Source organism: Eleginops maclovinus, chromosome 11 (genome assembly GCF_036324505.1).
Source record: "Eleginops maclovinus isolate JMC-PN-2008 ecotype Puerto Natales chromosome 11, JC_Emac_rtc_rv5, whole genome shotgun sequence".
Lineage (NCBI taxonomy): Eukaryota > Metazoa > Chordata > Actinopteri > Perciformes > Eleginopidae > Eleginops > Eleginops maclovinus.
Window position 1 is genome coordinate 7,320,408 of NC_086359.1, and position 20,281 is coordinate 7,340,688.

Below are 20,281 nucleotides of genomic sequence, written 5' to 3' on the forward strand. Positions count from 1 at the left end.
TTTCAAGGTCCTCTTCTCATGTATTTTTCAACAAACACAAGCAATAAATCAATCAATCGTGATTACAATCGTGAACCTCGTGAGGTAGCAACAGTAGCGAGGCACGTTCTGCACAATACCTGACGTTGCGCAGCATCTTCCTTTTTAAAGCCAAAATAATTCCACACAACTGACGTGCCTGCCCCTCTTTGGTACCAAACTTCCAGCCGTGAACTCTTCTGACGAGCCTGAGGTCATTGTGCAACAGGTTCAAGCGCAGCGTTGACTTCTTTCCCTGTTTGCTCGCTCCGCTCGGCTCGCTCGCAAGTAACGTGACCAGATCACGTGACCAGTCAAATCGCAGCCTTTGCTTGGAAAATCTCGTTTTGTCATATCGCGATATTATCGCAAATGCAATTAATCGTTCAGCCCTAATAAACACTACTATGTACTACTCACGCTCTCGTTCGTCCCTTCTTGTAGAACGCGCGATCCACCAACCAAACACACAGCAACAAAGAAAAGGGGGTCTTGCTCTCTGCGGCGACCAAAATAGCGACCCAACAGCCAGACATTTTGCTCTCTACATTAGCCTCTACAGCACTTTGCGAAAGCAAGCGTGCAGCAGCCCCGACGTCGGTCCGGGAGAGAGAGAGCGCGAACGATACGCACGTCGCGACGGCGTCCGATTCGCCAGGTCATGTAAACTCCCGGTCACTGCCTCCCGCACTTCCAGAAAGTCACACCCGCCACACAAATCCAACAAAATGCCCCCTTTACCAAATCTACCGTGCTGCCAACCTGTGTATACCAATTCTCTTCAATCCATTTATTGTCATATTCAAGATTTCAATAAAAAATCCTATTCATTCCTCCTATGTAAGATCACTTCAAATCAAACCCACCCATTTATCTCACACATAAAAACACGAATGTATTTATTTATCTATTTATTTCGACAATGAGCTGATAACTGAATTAAGGCCCTAAGAACCTGGGTTACACCAGCATAGTGTAACAATTCAGCACAGGTCTAAAACACAAGCATGTACTTGGACAAAACTACTAGGTTTAGAGTAAGCTGGTGTCACACTTTTTGTCATCTTGTGGCTATTTCTACTTTCTTTCAAAAAAGGCGCAGATAAAATATTTTTCTTGTATTTCTCACAAATTCTAAACTTACCAACAATAAATATATATGCTGTTGGAAAGGAAAAAGTAAACTAATATTGCAGACATCATCTCAGGGATAAAAGAGTCAGGCAACAGAGGTGCTATAAGTATTTAAATGAGAATAAAGACTTAACAGTTCGTTAATATATTAAGTATCAAAATATGCAATTGACCAACAATACATCTTATAAAATCAGACACAATTATTATAATTTTAACAACACATACAATTTTCAGAATGCATTTTGTCAGTAGGCCATGCCTGATCGCTTGACTATTTAAACCATAAAGGTTTTTTATGATCAGTCTGAAAACATTTCAACCATGCATAAATAGGCATTTGTATCCTGACAACATGACAAAGAGTCACATGTGTTTCTTTCTCAAGTGGCTGTAAGTGGTAGGACAAATTGAGGTGTCACTTTCGCAGGAAGGGAGTCAACATATCCATGGGCAGGGGGAAGATGATGGTGGAGTTCTTCTCTGCTGCGATGGTGTTGAGAGTCTGCAGGTAGCGAAGCTGCAGTCCTGACGGAGACTCTGCGATCACGAGGGACGCCTCCTTCAGGGCCCGAGACGCATTCATCTCACCCTCTGCTGCAATCACCTGGACGTTGATCAAGAAAGAGAGATTAGGATGCCATTCAAATGAACAAGCCGTAAAACAAAAACCTAAAAAATAATGCACATTGTGTTTTACAGTGAATTATATACAACTGTATGCAGGTACGGTAGGCTATGTGTCGTGCTATGTGACCCTACCTTAGCTCTGGCCTCTCGTGAAGCCTCTGCTTCTGCTGCCATGGCCCTCTGCAGCTGATGTGGCAGCTTCACGTCTTTAATCTCCACACGCTCCACCTTGATGCCCCAGTCGTCTGTGGCTTCATCCAAGTTGTTCTTAAAAAGACAGAAAGAGTTCAAAACTGCAGCTAGCAATGGAATTGACAAAAAACAAATGAAAACACTTCTCTTTTGTTCAGTACACATTATGATTTCTGGAGCCATATAGTTTCCTGTACCTGCATGCTGTGAGCGATGCCCTCACGGTCGGACAGGAGCTCAGCCAGATTCTTAGTCCCCAAGACATTTCTGAGGGTGGTTTGAGCCAGCAGACGGGTGGCGAAGTCAGCATTAGAAACGTTGGCCACAGAGGCGATGGGGTCATTGACCCTGAAGTACACCACTCCGTCCACCGATACTGTAACTGAGTCCTTGGTCAGGATCTAGAGAGGGAAGACATTACATGTTTTTAATTCTGAAGATTTGAACTAAAATATTTAGTATGTTTTTCAGTGTGCAAAACCCTACCTCTTGTGGTGGGATGTCAAATGAAACCGTTCGCAAATCCACTGTCACGATGGAATCAGTGCATGGCAAAATAAAGAAAATCCCTGAGGAAAAAACATGAAAACATGAAATTACTATTTTGTATCAATCTGAAATTAAATCGTTTTTGCCAGAAATGATAACCCCTATCCAGAAATCTTTATAAGCCAAAAAGGTAATGTATTTAAATTGTATGTTTTCCTACCGGGTCCTTTAGCCTTCTTGTCTGGGATACGGCCTAGTCTAAAGATGACAGCGCGCTCATACTCCTTGACAATCTGCAAAACACAAAAAGAAACACCACAGCATAAACTCAAATCACGTTCAAATTTGAAGTTTATTTTGCTCTTCAACCCACTGTGCTCATTTACTGTAGTTTACTCACCTTCAGACAAAACCAGACGGTGAATGGAAGGAGGATTATTGTCAACATGCCCGAGAGAATGACCAGGAACCAACCAATGCATCCCAAATTTCCTGTCCGTTCAGCTAGAGAGACAAAGTGACAGTTCGGTTAACATACTGGGAAAATCACAAAACAAATACGAAATGAAAAAAAATGAAATGCAAATTAAGAGATGTAATCAGGCTTGTGTCAAGAGAGAAGGAAGAGGTAATATGGAGAGGGGATATGTGACATCTGCTATAAAAATCCATAAGGTCACTGATCGAAAACTATTTTGAAATGATGTTGAAGAGGAAGTGATGTGTTTGGCCCTTTAACTGACAAAATGAAGGAAAGCTTTCAACCCTTAACTAATGACAACACTCAAATTCCACACCATTAATGGATCACTTTTCAACTTAGATCTTTCACTGAAGGAGGCGGTTTACAAACAGAGAAACTCTCGCACAAAGAATGCAATCAGTAAAATGTTTACCCATGAAACATGATCATGGGGTAGTGCTTTTGTAACAGAAATAAACAAAAAGAAGTCATTAAGTAAGGGAAAGCTCCACTTCCTAGTTTTTGTTTAGTCTTTACTTGAGAAGCTATCACATGGTTAACCTCATGTTTAAGACAAAACAGCTTTCATTTGGACATAGTCACACCGAATCAAAGTCACAGATGTGTCTATGGTTCATTCTTCAGCACAAAAAGTATTACATAGTCAGGAATGGATGATTTTATTATAATCAATACTCATTCATGGCCAACTTCATGGCTGTCTCTCTGGTTTTCATATCCTGAAAAACATTGTATTGTCTGTCTAAGTCAAACCACAGGAAATGCAGTGTTGTGGTAGAACTAAAGGAAATGTTGCAAGCATAAGTGCGCATTAGAGAGCATTGCAAATGCATTTAGACTGTTTCACGAGTTCGAGGATAATGACTGGTGAAGAGAGACTTTTGATGGTTGCTGGCAATCCTCATTATGTATTTTGATGGAAGACGTTTTAATTGGAATTATACACAAATGATCTATTTGTCAACTGGGTGAAAGAGGTTGATGTGTACACAGCCCTCTATGTAACTTGATCCTGTACAACAGGTTGTTCATAACAAAGACTTGGAAAATGATAATGCTGCAAGATGATATGACATAAAAAGGAGCCATTATCAGCGACACAACTAATGGGCATTTACACAGAAGCAAACTGTGACATGACAGCTCTGGCTACACAGAGCATGGCTACACAAACCCCCCCATCCCCCCCCCCCCCCCCCCACACACACAGCACATAATTGGAGGGAAACACACACAAACACTCAGTCACATGCTGTTGGGAGGGAACCTTATCTTGGTGACATGTGATTTCTGTCTCTATGACGATGGTGTTCTACTTTGCCCCTGCCTCGCACAAGTGAGCTCCAATGTATGCATCATACAATACACAGCTGCTTACATAGATAACCACATAATGACAATATACATTCAAGGTGGGACTTGTGCCCCAGGGAAAGACAAACAACCCTTGTGTTGATTTAAGCATTAAAACAAGTCTGGTTTTGTTAGTATTTTACTTAAAAACGTAATGACTAAACACAATTGTGTGACACTTAAGCTCAGAAAAAAGACAGTAAAAGAAAAGCTGGTTTTACTTACATATTAAATCTTCTTTGCTTACGCCACCAGGACCGCGTCTCTCTCTCTTCTGGCTTTCCATCTGGTCCTCCATTTCCATGTGTTGGTTCAAAGTGAGAGGGGAAGTGTGTAGAGAAGGTTTGTTGAAGTGTGTCGGATCAAGTGGGAGTCACCCAGCCTTTTAAAGCTGTAATGCTGCAATGTAATCCAGCTCAGAGGTGGGGCTCTGACATCAGTTTAACCATCAACAGAGTGCAATTATCATGTAGTTGATGCATTACTGGATAATCTCAGTGTTGTCAAATATGTAGCAACATTTTCATGAAATAAAGAAATCCTTTTTAGTTGTATAGAAGGATATTTTAAATACTAATAATTTAGATAAAAATGATTATATGCATTATTTCCCAGCGTATACACTAAGAGGTTTCCCAAAAGCTACTTTGTTAGTACACCTACCACTTCTAACCAAATGCTGAACCTTTTAAATGTTACTTCCTACTAGGATGAAGAACTGCTTAAACGCTATGAATTTGTGGATATATTATGAGCTCTGCTAACTCTGTAAAACTGGATTACATTTTATTTGATAGATCTCTTTGTGTAGAGGGTCTATCATTGATCAATGGCTACAAAATAGGTGAAATTCATTATGTGTTTTAAATTATCTGGCTTAAGCGAGGCCATCATCTGCAGATTGTAAAGAAAAGACTTGTTGTAGTCACAGGAACGTGCTTGTTACATTAATAAGACACTACATGTTATAGAATAAATAGCAATGTGAAGGACCTGGTAGTCAAATAATTGTTAATATTACTAAGTGACATGATAGGAAATTAATTAATGCAAGCATGCATGATTCAGATCTTTTTATACATATACATTCAGTTTTTTCATTAATACATTTCCATCATCCATAATTGATAAAATAAGGTTAATTTAACAGGTTTGGAAAAGAAGATAACAGTGGTCAAAGTTTGACTAGAATGGAAAATATTTGAATAACGGAAAGTGGAATTTGCTCACAGGATATCCCATGACTTGGTGTTACAATAAGGTCCCGTGACTAATGACTGATGGCATCACTTGGATTGTGTAATATTACGGATGCTCATGAAGCCCTGTAGACTCCTCAATGGACTGTAAGTAGGCTGTTAAATGTTTATAATACTTGTGAAAAACCTGAAAGCCTTCGGTCCAGATTCAAATATCCGTCTGTTTTTGAAGCTGTACTTTGTAATATTTAACAACTATACAGTTGATTAAGTCTTTCTTTTTCCATGAATCTTTATTTCTGACCTTCACTTTGCTGATAACATATGAACATGAGCCTTTTAAACTTCTTGGCCTTGTTTGATCTTGGCCCCCTTTTATTAAAAAGTCACATAGTTGATGATTGTTACACCAGTTAAAAAGCAAATAACAGCCCCTCCTTCATAGCATTATTATTTATCTACACGTTGTTCTATCCACCTTCATTAATTAAACAAAGCGTTTTCCTAGTAGACATGGCATTACACAGAATAAAGGTATAGCTACAGCAACCAGCAGTTTACTGACAAAATAATAAAACAGGTGCAAAGACAGAAAAAAAGGGCAACGAAAACACAGGAAAATAAACACGTCTGTTCATCTCAAATGTCTCCCCATGTTCTGAGATGTACAGTAAATGCTGTCAAATACTGTAACAATAGCACTAGCAGGGTGACATCTTTAAAAATGAACTTGTAAACAAATGTGAATCACAGTAAACCGCTGACAGCCCAAGGTGAAGTGACAGTTCACTGAAAAAAACACACACAGTGGAGCTGTACAAAGAAACAAACATTTATGTTGGGCCCATTTCAAAATATTACTGCGCCATACAGTTCAGTATGTCATCTACACATTTCATAACACAATGTTCAGTTCAGGGCAGTCATTATCCTTAGACTGCACATTGGATAAAATACTACATGAGGATACTGTCAATTCATTACATGATATCCTCTACAGTTTAAAATTTCATTTCTATTGTTCATCATTCACTAATAAATGTTGACAAACTTGATTAAAAACAGCCAAGTCCAGCTAACATTAAAACCGGTCACGGTATACTTTAAAAAACTGAACAACTTTTAAACCTGATATTTACAACCGTTCACTATGAATAAAATGGGAAAAATGCCATCTCCCCCAAACATTATTTCACCAGTTTTCATGATAGTGTTACTTGTTGTAGTAATTCTGGCCGTAAAATACATGATCATTAACCCAACTATCTGTCCTGTGGGTTCAAGGCCAAAACATAAAACATGTCAGCTGCTCAGGGGTAGGGCAGGTTTTATGATAGTGTCTTTCAAAGTGTATTGTGGGTTTCACTGCCAACCCAGCTGGGGGTGCAGGCCTGGTTGAAGGGGGAAGGTGTTCCCTGGGCCTGGAGGGTAATTTGCGAAACTATTGGGAGGGAAGTTCTCCAAAGAGTTGGGATGAGCCTGAAACAAGAGCATTAAAAAAAGAGTCCAAATTAAACTGACGTTAAAATACTTTTTCTGCCACAGTTGTGTGTGTGTGTGTGTGTGTGTGTGTGTGTGTGTGTGTGTGTGTGTGTGTGTACCTGTAGCAAGGCAGACTGCATGGCTTGGTTGTGGAGGCCACCGAGGCCAGCAGGAGAGCCAGAGGGAGAGAAGCCCGGCATACCGGGGAAGGACAGCAACCCGGGGAACCCGCTGCTTCCTGGAGGCTGGAGCCCACTGCTCAACCTGTGACACGCAGATTAATTACTGTCAGGCTCCACATTGTTATCTTAATTATATTATGCCACATTTATCTTAAACGACTGGGTTTACAACAAAATAATACTTACAGTGCTTATTTATCTATACCTAAATGGCATATCAAACCTAGTAAATTGAAATCGGGACCATTTAAGGTGAGTATGGGATGCTAAAATAGCTCTCTTGTTGATCTGGAAATTAAGTAAAAATGTGAAGCATAAGAGGAGAAAATCAGTATCACTTTCTCTAATCTGTTCGTTTAACAATGAGGCTAAAGCTTAGCCTTTAAATTAGCTAAGCACAAACACTTGAAACAGCCAGGGTACTTCTAACTGTAACAAATTCTCTCTAGCAGCCCCTCAGAAGCTGACCAGCTAACTATTTATCAGGTTTGTATAATACTTACAAAAAACTAAATGTAAACTGGCTGTGTTTTACATAAGAGTGGAGTATTTTTTTACACAATATCCAACAGTTGGAGCAACATACTATTAAGAAAGGGGGGAAATAGTTACACACACATTGAAATATGTTGCTTTTTCTCTTACTTGACTTGCTTTCTAATTGAATGATCTTGCAAGAATGCCACCACCTGCCTCTTATGTACATGAAATGTCAACATAAGGTGAGGTTCAAGTTTGTGCAACACTTATACCATGACGAGATAACATACTGAATATATGGCCTGGATGGAAACATTTATCTGAGACACAAACCAAAGTGTAGCCTTATACTCGTGAGAAGCACAAGTGGACTTTGCACTCATCAAACCTTGAGTGGAAAATCGATCAACATTTATGCCCTTTTTACAACCACTGGAAATTATCTAAAAAATAATTCTGACTAAAAAATAGTTTGTTTACTGGAAATTCAGAAACTCCATGAGGTTAATGAACAGATAGCACAGTTTGAAAACACAGAATAACATTATGAGTAAATTGCAACTGTGCTAATTTCATGAAGGCTATTAATCAACAGGTTTATTTTAGCTATCCATACATACAGTAACATGGCCTTATGTGCAGTTAAAGTGTTTGAAAGCTTACTGACCCAGGCTGGAAGTTGGAGCTGAAAGCAGACGCAAAGCCTGGTAACACCGGCGATGATGATGGAACTCCGGCTGCGGCTGCTGCTGCCGCTACTGAAGAGGAAGAGGCTCCCGGCAGTCCCATGAATGAAGACAACACAGGGCTCCCAGCACCGTGCCCTCCTGAAACCCCCAACCCTGGGTAGCCAGCGGGGCTATGACCAGGCGGAAGGCCTGGGAACATAGAGGGGGCAGAGGTGAGGCCCAGACCGAAAGGGGACCCTCCACCGGGGGCAACGTTGGGAGCCATGCCTGGGTACATGGAGGCTTGTTGATGGTTAGACATGTTGGAGGAGGGAGGCATTGCCGATATAGATGAAGGCATGGAGGAAGGGGGGAGTGAGGGGAAGTGGGACAGGCCAGGATAATGAGAGGGTGCTTGGCTGGAGGATAAGGCTTGGAGGCCGGAGAGAGCCACTGCATTAGCGAGCGATACTTGAGGAGAACCTGAGGGGTGGGACAGACCAAAGGAACGGGCTAAAGCCGCCTGGGCAGAACCTGCTACCACAAGAGAGCTAACAGACGGTGTGCCAGAGCGAGAAGTTCCCTTGAAGGCAGAGGGCACAGGGCTGTTGCTGCCACTGTTGCTTCCCCCAGTGTGTCTGTTCAGGACTCCCGCCTGCATCATAGCAGCCTGAATCTGTGCAGCATGAGCGGGGGAGGGTTTGGGACTGAGGCCTTGGGTGGAGTTGCTCGGATTAACTGGAGTGGTGGGTCCAGAGGGGGTGTAACTTCGGATCACTGACCCAGAGGGATTACCTGCTTGTAGGTGCATGCCAGGGTGACCGAGTCCTGACTGGTGGTCTGTGGACTGAGAAAAAGATCTCTGCTGAGTGGAGCCCATGGAGTTCGTCTGAGATAAGGGGTCAGGGCCGCCGCGGGAGGCAGGGGTGCCTGGTCGGGAAATAGCGTGAAAGGGGGAAGGGGAGAAGCTCCTGCCGGGGACAGGAGTTCCACAAGGGGTGCCTGAAGGAGTGTGGGCTTTAATGACAGATGAAGGTGTAGGTGTAGAATGGCCACCGGGGGTCTGAGGACCTGCTTTGATCACCGATGGGGATGGAGCAGGGGAGAGAGAGGGGACATTAGGGTTGTGAGAGGGCACCATGCCGGGGAAAACCGGCGTGATAGGGGTCGTGGGAAGCGGCTGAGCAGGAGAAGCCTGATGTGGGTTAGGGGTTGAAGGCGTGGACCCATGAGGAATGAGGAGGGGCCCGCTTTTGACTCCAGGTGTGGTATGCTGAGGATTGCCTGGCTTGGCGTAACCTGGAGGGAGAGAAAGATCAGAGTTAGTGAAAAGGTCATTTTAAATAATGCCTTCTTGTATCCAAGAGGGTGTTTGAATCAAAACTGAATACACAATAGCAACATTTGTTTTCATGTCTCAATCATTCCAAAAGAAAGAGGGGATATGTTCAGAACCAAGAATAAGCATCCACTCACATCTTAAAAAAGAGAGGAGAGACACAGCGGGAGGAAAAGCCAAAGAGAGCAACACTGCGTTTTACTAATCCCAATTTTCAAGATTGGAATATGTCTTATATTACCTTTGGGGAAATATTTGTATAACTTATTTGGCTTGCTGAATAACTTTCACCACACACTGTGCTTATGCAAACACTGCTACTGACATTTGTAAACTTGACACATCTTAGTGTGTCAAGCCACGTATCTCCCCAAAGATGAATTTCAACTGTAAAAACTGATGAGAGAGTGCGTTCAAAAACAAATGTTAACCCAAGCGATGCATGTTAAATGCCAGCACATAGCGATGAATCAAGAAAGAAAAACATTAGGGACATTAGTGTGAAGCTTTTCCCAGTCCAGGCGACCACAGACCCAACCCAGTTCACTAAAGCATACTCCTGCACTGACTGACCAGAAAACTGCTGAACTGAGAAAAAAGTAATAACAGTTTTTGACCACGGTTTTAGATATTAGTGTGAAGATATCATAGTGTGAAGTTGTGCTGGATTGTATTATATTGACCATTTTCGTACATACATGTTAGAGGAGAACAGATACTTAGTTCCGTTGGATATATTGAGTTCTAATATATAAGAAATCCCCCCTAAACATGATGATATAGAAGGAATCCAAAACAGCAGCTGTTTTATTGGTTCAGTTTAAAATGTATGATGCAAGGGGGTTTCTTTTTCTGGTCACTCAGTGTACTCCAGAAGTCAGAAGCACATTCTCTAGCAGAAAATCGCTTTTCAAACTTGAGAAGTGCAGGTAAGCAGCATGCCAGCTAGTTAGGCAGCAAGCTTCGAGGAGTGCCTATTTGCTGTCACACACACACAAGCTTCTATCGAATCATACCTGCTACTTTGTGGGTGGAGTTGTAGGGGGGAGGGGCCACGCTGGATGTTATAACCCCTCCCATAGAAACAAGGCCTGCGTTGTTGTACGCACCTGAGTAGCAGTTGCAAATATTAACAGCATCCACCACGCATTCACACAAACACACAGCTGTAATATCACACACACACACAACGCACCTCACTTCTGAATATACCTGAACCACAACAACAAAAAAAGTGTTATTGTAACTCAAACCACACAAAGCAGCGTCACGACTTCCTCCTCTATCTAACATATCCGTGTTATCATAAACTAGCAAACAGTGATCGATTACAGGGCGGGGGGGTAAGCATTAGGGCGTGTAAGTGGGTAATTTCTTACTTGGTGCGATAGTGGCATGTGGACGGCACGGTGGTATAGGGTACGGCACAGGCCGATGAGGGTTGTAGGTTGATGGAAACTAGATAAAAATAAGAAAAAGTTACAAAACATTTAAAGAAAGAACAAGTTCTGTTTCTTTCTGTGAATCTGAAATGCAAGTTTTCAAAGGGCGATAAAAGTCATCTAACACTTTGACTACATTGATAATTACTCTGAGTAGAAACCAAAAAGTAAATGTAACAAATGTCAAACCAGTGCTGTTGATGGTCACTTTAAAGCTCAACAAATAAGGCAATATTATGCAGTATAATGTGGTTGTTTTTTATGTAATTATTCCAGAGTTCAAGCAGACGTTTTAATTTCCATGCTTTACATCTTTATAAAATGAGTGACCGGATATTTGTTCTTACTCATATTTACTTAGTTCCTTCTGTATGCATATGCATTATTGTGCTATTGTACAGTATTTAATGAATCCCAGCACTCACTGTCATATTTAAATAGCTTATATAACCATGGCATGACATTGAGGTTGTTTTTTTATCAAGTGTAAGCAATATAATTAGTCATTTGAGGCCTCGTCACTCAGTCATAAGGTTTCTCTGGGGACTCCATGCCTTATTACATCGTCCCAGGATTAAAAACTCTAGCGCTTACAGGTTTGAAAGGTCCAATAATACGAGCAGAAATTCCTTTTCCCTCCAGATTGTTTGAAGTGTCTTCTTTCTTCTCGCCTTCTTTCTTCACTGGGGGGATTCCCTGTGTTCGTAAACACAATAGATTTCTTTTTAAAAGACAGGCAACTTTTGAGCATTGTTTATTGTTTCATTATTAATAATTATTTGCTTTGATATCTTGCTATCTCACAGTCAAGGAAATAAACTTAGTGGGTCATTTTGTAAGCCACTGAGTGAGAAACCACGTGATATCAACAGTAATATTCCTTCTTCAGCTTTCATATGTTATATACACAATGTTGTTTATGACAACTTTACAAGTAAAATATAAGTACAAATCCAATTAAGATGTATTCTAAAGTCCCCCTTTATTTCATTAGATGGTGGTGATTCAGAAACAGAGAGCCATGCATATACTTACAGGGAATGTGCCAGTGACCAGGCTGGGTTTGCCTTTAGGGTATGGATTTCCTGGTATCATACCACAGGAGGAGATCATGGCAACAGGAGCCTTGCAGCCAACCTTAAATACCTAGTGCAACAGAGGTAGTTTTCTTTTAGAAACCAAGTGTGTGTTTGCTTGTGTGAACAGCATGCAATAAACATAAGATAATATTAAGATTAGGTATTCACACATTCTGCACCGCTAGTGTAAGAGTGTGATCTTAGATTGCTTTATACTTTTGTTATTGCATCCATTGCTTTCCCTGAAAATCTTGCTATGCAACAGCTGTTCCCCAGGGCTTTATGGCTATCATAAGGATTCCACAAGGGCTTTTGATACTTAAACACACAATAAAAAAAACAGGTCTTCAATGCTCACCTACCTAGAACACAAACTACACCATGGAGTTGTAAAGGTGAACTTACTTGCTCCAGTATCCTGTGGGCACGCTTCTTCTCAGACAAGTGTATGCGAAAAAGATCCTCCACAGGGCGATAATTCTGAGCATCTGAAATGTTCCTGTGTGGTTCATTAATGGGAACAAAAATAAAATATTGAACAGGTAACCAATTAGTGAAACCAAAGCGGTTGATATTAGAGAACAACATTTCACTTTAAGTGTTATAATTGAGGGTGCTCAAATGCATTTTCTAAATGTACTCACAAAGCTATTAGTTCCAGGACAACCAGTCTGTCCTTTGAGAAGGTGAAACAGTTTAGGATATTTGCAACTTTTGTTGTAGGGATTGCAACCATTTTCTAAAAGGCAAAAGAACATATTTAAGGTTAACACTTAAAAAATAATCATCACACAGGTGGCAATATTCAACTTTCAACAGCATCATTTGATGGTGTAGTTGTTTTAACAGACATAGATTACCTTAATTTAAAACAAAAACCAAATGTATAAATGTGACACATACATTTTGAATTAAAAACAGAAGTTACTCACATGCTGAAGAGCTTTAACTGCTTTGATCTGTGGCTCTGCCCATGAGAAATACTTCAGTATCTCCATCACCTGAAGATATTCAAGACAGTGTTACAATTTACAATACCGCTAGAGCTTTACTACTTTAGTAGGAAAGTAGTAATCCACTGTTATTTGCTAGTACAAAAAATGTCAACACTATAGGCTATGTGTGGTCCTATTTTAAGTGAAAACCAACCATTGCAAATAGATTTGAATGCTGATATAACATAACAGAACCCAATTACATTTTAAGTCGACCTATATGTAGCATTGGTTTAATGTAAATACTAACTAATAATACTATCAGATACATATATGAGGCATGTGAAGGAATGTGAAGACTATCTTTGTATTAAATGTCTGTTTAAAAGCTTTGTGGCGGCCAAACAATGTGTGGTGAAAATACACTTTATGGTCAGCAAGAGGTTCTACATGTTTCACTTTGCATATAAACAGAGGGATACACACCAAATGACATAGTGCTGTTAGGATAGTTACCTGCTCACTGGAGAAATATCCATGCACCTGCTCTATGGCTTTGATCCGCTGATCGGTCAGGACGCACTGAAACACAGAGGGATACATTAACAAACAATGAAATGTTAAATTGCATAGTATATTTAAGTTCAGACACACCTTACCTTTTTTATTTCATCCAATACTATATCAAATGACTTCTTATCCATGTTTGTTGATAAAAACAAACTTTCGTCTCTTCAATAAAGTCAATATACCACGCAGGTGGTAAATAAATGTTTTGCAAGTCAAAAAATAATATGATTTAACATAAAAAGCATTCGGATGACTTTATAAGTCTTAGTACTATGTCAATGATCCAACGCTATTGATTTAAATGCATAATGCTGCAAAGGCTTAATTTAAAACACTGCAAATTCGCAGTAAATCATTAGCTCCCTAATAAAGTTGCATGATCTTTACAGTCCATATGTAAAAAAAACAACATTCAGCCCATGAACAATGACTTCCAAACAAGAGAAGCTGTGTCTGCAGAGCAAAACCTGTCGGCACCAGATGTGTCCGTTGCTAACAACAAGCTAGCCAGCTACAGCTACCTTAATTCTGATCAAAGTCTACGAAACATACACTAAATAAAGCGGATTTCTTTGCACATCTGTTCATTTGGGCTTAACTTAAATTCGTTCCAAGGGATGATTACGATCAAGATTGGATAATTCGGAAATTCATGAACAAATTCATAATAACGCGCTAGGATAGATAGCAGCAAAATCGCTCTGTAGCTTCCTCTGACAGCTGGCGGTAGTAACGTCAACACCGGGAAAGGACCCACGAGAAGCAGCCTGTCAGAAAAACACACCAAATAGCAAATACTTTCAGAAAACAAGATTATTACAGCTAGTTTGGGTATTGATTTGGCCACAAGGAGTTAAGTTACATTCAATACAATAATTAATATAATGAAATATAACTTTTATTATTTGATGTTCTATATCTGTGTTTCTAATCAGGCAAAACCAGGCCAGTTGCTGAAAGCATACAGGAAGTAAACACAATGGTCTCGGCAGAGGAGTAGAATAAGGAATATTATCTAAAATAGTAAAAATGGACCGCTTTTCGTGGTCAAATGGGCTCTTAGAAATTAATGAAACGTTGGTGATTCAGCAACGGGGTGTCAGGCTGTATGACGGGGACGATAAGGTATACTTCTGATGGCCATACAGAACAACACAATACCTTAAACGTACATGCAACAATTTAATCAGAAAGCTAAATAACACTAATTATTGTCTAGGTGATAAGATATAGGAACATGATGTATGTATGTTTTTGTCGTTGCACCAGGCTAAACTGGATGTTGGAGTTGCCTTGTTGAGCACACATCGGTTGATCTGGAGGGACGTAAAGAATCATGTAAGACAGCATTGATAGTGCGGAGAGTTTGTGCTGTTGATCACACATTTGTATTTTCACATTTGCCGTCTCTCATTATGACTTCAGTATTTCTCCTGTCACCTGTAGGAATGCTGTATTGCCATGCCCCTGTCACAGATTATCTTCTTTGAGGAGCAAGCTGCAGGGATAGGAAAGAGGTGAGGAAGTATATTGTGTGGTTTCTATCAACACAAAAGACAAATATCGATGAAGTATTTCATTAAAAATAAGCACATGTTGTGTGTTTTGGGTGTTTTTATACCTAAATGTGTAACCTGACAGGAAATTCCGAAATCAAAGTCCAATTAACAGCCTTTTCTGGAACTGGATCCTATCCCCTTAATTAGTGGTTGGATGATGATCAAATTGTCCAAAGCATCAGCAAAATAGTAAGAAAATGTTTAAGGATGAAAATACTGTATTAACTTTTGACCCATTTTATCCTGTAGTGCAAAAATAATTATCCACCTGCAAGAAACACCTGCCAATAAGGAGCCGGGTCCCTACCAAAACAGCAAGTACCCCTTCATCAAGCTGTCCTTCAAGGAACACGGGCAGATTGAGGTACTTCTTCTGTTACAAGTAGTTAAAAATGCTTCAACTTTTTGGAAATATGTTTCAGCCTATCAAGCCATCTGAATTGAAAACTGTTTTTGATGATTTATTTTATGAAACTGTCATCTGCTTACAGTTTCACAGGAGACTAACAGAAGAAATGACTCGGAAAAGATGGGAGAGTACACCAGTGTCACAACCCATCTCCGCAGGAACTACCTCACAGGTAAGTAGCTCAACAAATGCTCCTTTTTAATTAAACTAATATATTTTCTTCTAAATGTCTCTAATATTCTTGGATTCTAAAATGTCAGTTCAAATGTTATTCCACTCGATGGCAGTGTTGTCGCTATATCCTTGGTATAGGAAAGTGACATATATATATATCAATAGGTAGAAAATGTCATTACAATGTATAAGTCGAGTATACCACAGCAGGACTCGCACCGATGTATAAGTAACCTTCTGTGTAGGCTGTCACTCTCTAGTAATTTCATTTACATGTACTCATGTGTCTCCAAATTAGATTACATTAATCATATTTTTGGGATAAACACTAGGAAATAGTACAGTAACACTCAAATTGATTTAGGTCCTCTAAAAGCTGTGAACCACAAAATGTTCCCTCCTCACTGTTTGACATTCCTTGTCATTTGGGGGCTTCTTTAAAATGTGCCTGCATGCTACAGTAAGTATTTCTTTCTTTCCTTTATGGTCATGTAGGCAGGAAGAACACGTGCCGTGGGGATTGTTGGCATTGAGAGGAAGATAGAGGAGAAGAGGAAAGAAACAGACAAAAACATTTCTGAGGTACTGTACATTGAAATATTTAGATATATGTATCCTTAAAGCTCCAAGCTTAAGCTTTATGTTTGCCATATTTTGACAGAAAAATACTGTATTGATTCTGAGAAAACAGGGTGGATAGTTTTCAAAGTTTGTGTGACTGTTTTTAACTGCCAAGAACTTGTCAGCATTGAATTTATTGAGACTGACATGAATCCAAGCTGACCACAGCCACTGTGGCTGACACACTTTAGGCATCCATGAAGTTATACAGCTGCTGTAAGATCAACTGTATTGAATATAATAAAGAGAAATAAAACTGAAACTCTAAGGTTTATAAAAGTATAAGACTAAAACAAATGTGGGTTTATAGCTAGGGGGACAGTTTAGTTGTAGCTAGAGGAGTGGTGAGGTTGCTCTGGAATGATATATGTAGCCATAAAGTGTTGTTGTTTATTTAATCCTTAACATTTTTTAGCAATATCACTCATTTAGAATCTTTTTTCCAGGCTTTTGAGGACCTCAGTAAGCTGATGGTGAAGGTAATTAATGCTGTCCTTTTGTATGTTCACATTTCCCTGTAGCATATGTTCTAACAAAATTATAAGCCTTCTTAGATGTAATCCATTATACTACTAGATGATTATTTAAACATCTTAACCACTGATAACTTCGTTAAGCTCATTTACTGACATGTGTTGGGATTTTGACTGTCTAACAGGCTAAAGAGATGGTGGAGCTTTCCAGATCTATAGCCAGCAAGATCAAAGACAAGCAGGGAGACATTACAGAAGACGAGGTAAGAACTTGACCGACATAATCACACACAGAAACTGGAGGACAATGGACGTGGTTTCAAATGACTGAAAATAACTGCACAATAGTTAAGGCGTCTTAGTTTTACTTTCAAACCCCACTGGACGATTTTACAGAAATGCTTAAGACTGCATGATGTTGCTACATCATGCAATGTTACCTCTTTAATGCCCACAATTTGGTTTTCAGTTAGTTCAATTTTATTTTTATCTGCTTTTTTAGACGATACGGTTCAAGTCCTACCTGCTCAGCATGGGTATTGCCAACCCTGTTACCAGGGAAACGTATGGAACAGGTACACATTACCATATGCAGCTGGCTAAACAGCTGGGAGATATGCTGCAGGCCCCTTTAGAGGTGGGTGTACATTGTTGTGAGTCACGTTTTTTCTAAGCCAGCTAATATCAAACACCGTGCTTTCAATTCTATGGTTTTTTGACTCTGTTTCCCTTACTCTCTTTCTACCACTCTCTAATATCTCAGGAGCGTGGGGGTATGATGGCTCTCACTGAGGTGTACTGTCTCGTAAATCGTGCCAGGGGGATGGAGGTAAACTAAATTTACTACAGATCATACTTGAGTAGGCATGTCCATTCTAGTTGAACTGATGATACCCAACATTGCAATCTATACATTCATTCTACACACAAATATCTTTGGTAGAAACTGAGGTTACTTTTCTTTCTCTTTCCACAGCTTTTATCTCCAGAAGATTTGGTAAACGCATGCAAGATGTTTGAGTCGTTGAAGCTACCGTTGAGGTGAGCATTGTTTGTCTTTGTGCGCACTTTTATTCATTCCTTCATTTAAAGACCAGCTTCTGTGATTATTATAGCCATACAAGGCAGGGTGTTGGCGCCTGCTTCACAAAGTCCAGACTTTTCCTGCCTGGCTTCCTGTTGTTGGAAGTATTGTCCAGCCCTTTGTGACTGTCATTTCCTTTCAGTACCCATGGTTTCCAACATAAACTATGGCCTGTTTCTCCTACACGCTGGTGCTAATACCCCCGACTGGTTGCTGTTATGTAGCTCGCTATTTAGCTTAATGAAACAACATTCAGTATAGATCTGTCTTTATCTTACACTTTCCTTCATGCATTTTGTCTTCTTTGTAGGCTACGTGTGTTTGACAGTGGTGTGATGGTGGTCCAACTGCAGTCTCATAGCGAGGAGGAAATGATATCTTCAGCACTGGACAATGTAAGCTTAACAGTTTCAAACACTTTACTGACATTGGCACTCTTTTGACTGATCAAGCAGCATGCTGTCTTGGATGTTTATAGTTTAAATATTGAGCAAACACCTTTAGGTTTTAAAGCTCTTGGATTAATTCCCTCTCTTATGTCATCATCTTTCCCTTGTTCAGGTGACCGACAAAGGTTCTCTGACAGCAGAGGAGTTTGCGAAGCTCTTGGGTCTCTCTGTTCTTCTGTCAAAAGAGCGGTAAGTAACCTGCTCATGGATACACATGAGACGGTCTGTCTGTTAGGGTACATATAATTGTTAAACAAAGAAAAAATTCACTGTTTTCTGATTTTATTGTTCATTATTTCTTTCAGTCACTCTTGTGTTTTTCTTCTTCATGTTTGTGTCCCCCCCCCTCCTTACCCCCTCCTCACCTTCAGGTTGTTGCTGGCTGAGAAGATGGGCCACCTCTGTCGGGATGACTCTGTGGAGGGTTTGAGATTCTACCCAAATCTCTTTTCAACTGCTTAGAGTGATTTTATCTTAGATAGAAAAACATATCTTCAACTTGGCTACACTGTCTTTACTGGTGGGCTGATGTGGTACCATTACATGTACTTACTGGTCTACAGCAGCAGAGTGCCTGCTGTATTCATGATTTTTAAACGGTTGTAGTCATGTTAGATATTGCAATCCACTGTATGTATGACAAGCTCTTTTTATATAGGTCTAAGAGCTGATAAGGTGATAAAGAATCCTGCAAATAAATACTGTACATGAACATGTTCCCAAATTGCTTTGCTTGATGGAGTGATCATCATGTGAGTTGAGTAATAAATAGGTTTGGGAAAATGTACCTACTGGAATATACACTGTGCATTTTGTCACAGCTCATACCTTGTTTTAGTACTTGTTGAATATTATAATAAGTGTTTTCCAAATTCCAAATAAAATGTTTTGTTATAAATACTTAGGTAATGAAGCATGTCACTCCGTCTCATCTTCTGAGAATGGAGAGAACATCCAAGTTTCCATTCATTTAAATAGCCTACCATGACATCCTTGATCTTGTTTTAGTCTCTCAATGTTGTCCCTTTTTAAAAGCATGATTTTTGTTGTTTGTCCAGTCAAACTTTAATTTAATGTAATTGGTTTTGTCTAGACTACATCCAACAAAAGACCCAAGATAAAATGCCTGTTCTGCTGCCTGTTCGATTCACGGTGGATTAATCCCTTCAATAGCAGAGGTTATATAAGTAAATCCCACTGAATCTTAGTATCTTGTCTAAATGTGGATACTTTACTTTCTGCTGCACGTGCTACTCCGTACTTTTTTTTTTAGAATCTGATCAGAATCAGAAATCCTTTATTAGTCCCACAGTGGGGAAATGTACATTTGTTACAGCAAAAGTGGCATTGCAGGTAAAAAAAAAAGGCATGCAATAACAGAATAAGCTAACATATTAGTATCTCAATCTCTGTTCTTGTAAGGCTTTTTCTTTGGTCCTATTGTGAGTTGAGCTGAACAGTGAAGGGGTTCCATCGCAAAAGAAGCTTCCTGTTTTCAGCCGACTGTGTGAAGAAAATGAAGGTCTGCAGAGCTCTTTAGCTGATTAGATTACCCTGCCATGCTGTTCATGTATTGATAAAGCATACGTAATTGTTTTCAAGGAAGCTTGAGAGCTGAGGTACTTCTGAATACAATAATTAGGGACTCGTGTACGACATTGACATACTTTTTCTAAACAAAATAGGTCCCGTTCGTCCATGCTAAAATGGATTTACTCATGGTGCATTTTTAAGTTAATTAATATGCTGATTGACTATCTGCCCAAATCGTAGTTTTCTTTTATCTGTGGTTTAGAGACGGAAGACTCTTCACTCATCTGTATAGGGGGAAGTTAA

The 20,281-nt window shown here is 39.9% G+C and overlaps 3 protein-coding genes across 5 annotated transcripts; 1 reads left to right on the forward strand and 2 right to left on the reverse strand.

Moving 5' to 3' along the window:
* Positions 1-900: 900 nt before the first annotated feature.
* On the reverse strand, positions 901-4,690 carry stoml3b (stomatin (EPB72)-like 3b). The gene is made up of 7 exons (XM_063895795.1): positions 4,526-4,690; positions 2,864-2,967; positions 2,684-2,756; positions 2,461-2,543; positions 2,172-2,375; positions 1,915-2,049; positions 901-1,759 (listed from the first exon to the last, which is right to left on the reverse strand). The coding sequence occupies exons 1-7, from the start codon at positions 4,602-4,604 to the stop codon at positions 1,571-1,573; spliced, it is 867 nt and encodes a 288-aa protein (XP_063751865.1). The 5' UTR covers positions 4,605-4,690; the 3' UTR covers positions 901-1,570.
* Positions 4,691-5,836: 1,146 nt separating this feature from the next.
* proser1 (proline and serine rich 1) lies at positions 5,837-14,382 on the reverse strand. Of its 3 annotated transcripts, XM_063896154.1 has the most exons (13): positions 13,766-14,382; positions 13,623-13,688; positions 13,104-13,172; positions 12,816-12,910; positions 12,577-12,670; positions 12,128-12,238; positions 11,687-11,788; positions 11,030-11,108; positions 10,667-10,759; positions 9,107-9,610; positions 8,311-8,521; positions 7,101-7,245; positions 5,837-6,978 (listed from the first exon to the last, which is right to left on the reverse strand). In XM_063896154.1, the coding sequence occupies exons 1-13, from the start codon at positions 13,808-13,810 to the stop codon at positions 6,862-6,864; spliced, it is 1,731 nt and encodes a 576-aa protein (XP_063752224.1). In that variant the 5' UTR covers positions 13,811-14,382; the 3' UTR covers positions 5,837-6,861. The 3 variants fall into 3 exon arrangements, with proteins under 3 accessions (XP_063752224.1, XP_063752222.1, XP_063752223.1); XM_063896152.1 differs by having other exon boundaries at positions 8,311-9,610; XM_063896153.1 differs by lacking the exon at positions 10,667-10,759 and having other exon boundaries at positions 8,311-9,610.
* Positions 14,383-14,626: 244 nt separating this feature from the next.
* On the forward strand, positions 14,627-19,163 carry vps36 (vacuolar protein sorting 36 homolog). Its single transcript, XM_063896121.1, has 14 exons — positions 14,627-14,801; positions 14,946-15,014; positions 15,123-15,193; positions 15,485-15,599; positions 15,727-15,816; positions 16,314-16,400; positions 16,886-16,918; positions 17,098-17,175; positions 17,415-17,549; positions 17,676-17,741; positions 17,889-17,953; positions 18,307-18,391; positions 18,558-18,634; positions 18,817-19,163. The coding sequence occupies exons 1-14, from the start codon at positions 14,706-14,708 to the stop codon at positions 18,905-18,907; spliced, it is 1,158 nt and encodes a 385-aa protein (XP_063752191.1). The 5' UTR covers positions 14,627-14,705; the 3' UTR covers positions 18,908-19,163.
* The last annotated feature ends 1,118 nt before the right edge of the window (positions 19,164-20,281 follow it).

Excerpts from the sequence above, each read along its gene's own strand:
- stoml3b (XM_063895795.1), bottom strand. The coding sequence starts at position 4,604 with ATGGAAATGGAGGACCAGATGGAAAGCCAGAAGAGAGAGAGACGCGGT. Across the intron at positions 2,968-4,525 it reads AAGCAAAGAAGATTTAATAT|CTGAACGGACAGGAAATTTG; the intron begins GTAAGTAAAACC and ends TTGTCTCTCTAG. Across the intron at positions 2,544-2,683 it reads CAAGAAGGCTAAAGGACCCG|GGATTTTCTTTATTTTGCCA; the intron begins GTAGGAAAACAT and ends TTTTTTCCTCAG.
- proser1 (XM_063896152.1), bottom strand. The coding sequence starts at position 13,810 with ATGGATAAGAAGTCATTTGATATAGTATTGGATGAAATAAAAAAG. Across the intron at positions 12,911-13,103 it reads CAGTTAAAGCTCTTCAGCAT|AAAATGGTTGCAATCCCTAC; the intron begins GTGAGTAACTTC and ends TTTGCCTTTTAG. Across the intron at positions 12,671-12,815 it reads GTCCTGGAACTAATAGCTTT|GAACATTTCAGATGCTCAGA; the intron begins GTGAGTACATTT and ends TGAACCACACAG.
- vps36 (XM_063896121.1), top strand. The coding sequence starts at position 14,706 with ATGGACCGCTTTTCGTGGTCAAATGGGCTCTTAGAAATTAATGAAACG. Across the intron at positions 15,600-15,726 it reads AGGAACACGGGCAGATTGAG|TTTCACAGGAGACTAACAGA; the intron begins GTACTTCTTCTG and ends ATCTGCTTACAG. Across the intron at positions 17,176-17,414 it reads GAGACATTACAGAAGACGAG|ACGATACGGTTCAAGTCCTA; the intron begins GTAAGAACTTGA and ends CTGCTTTTTTAG.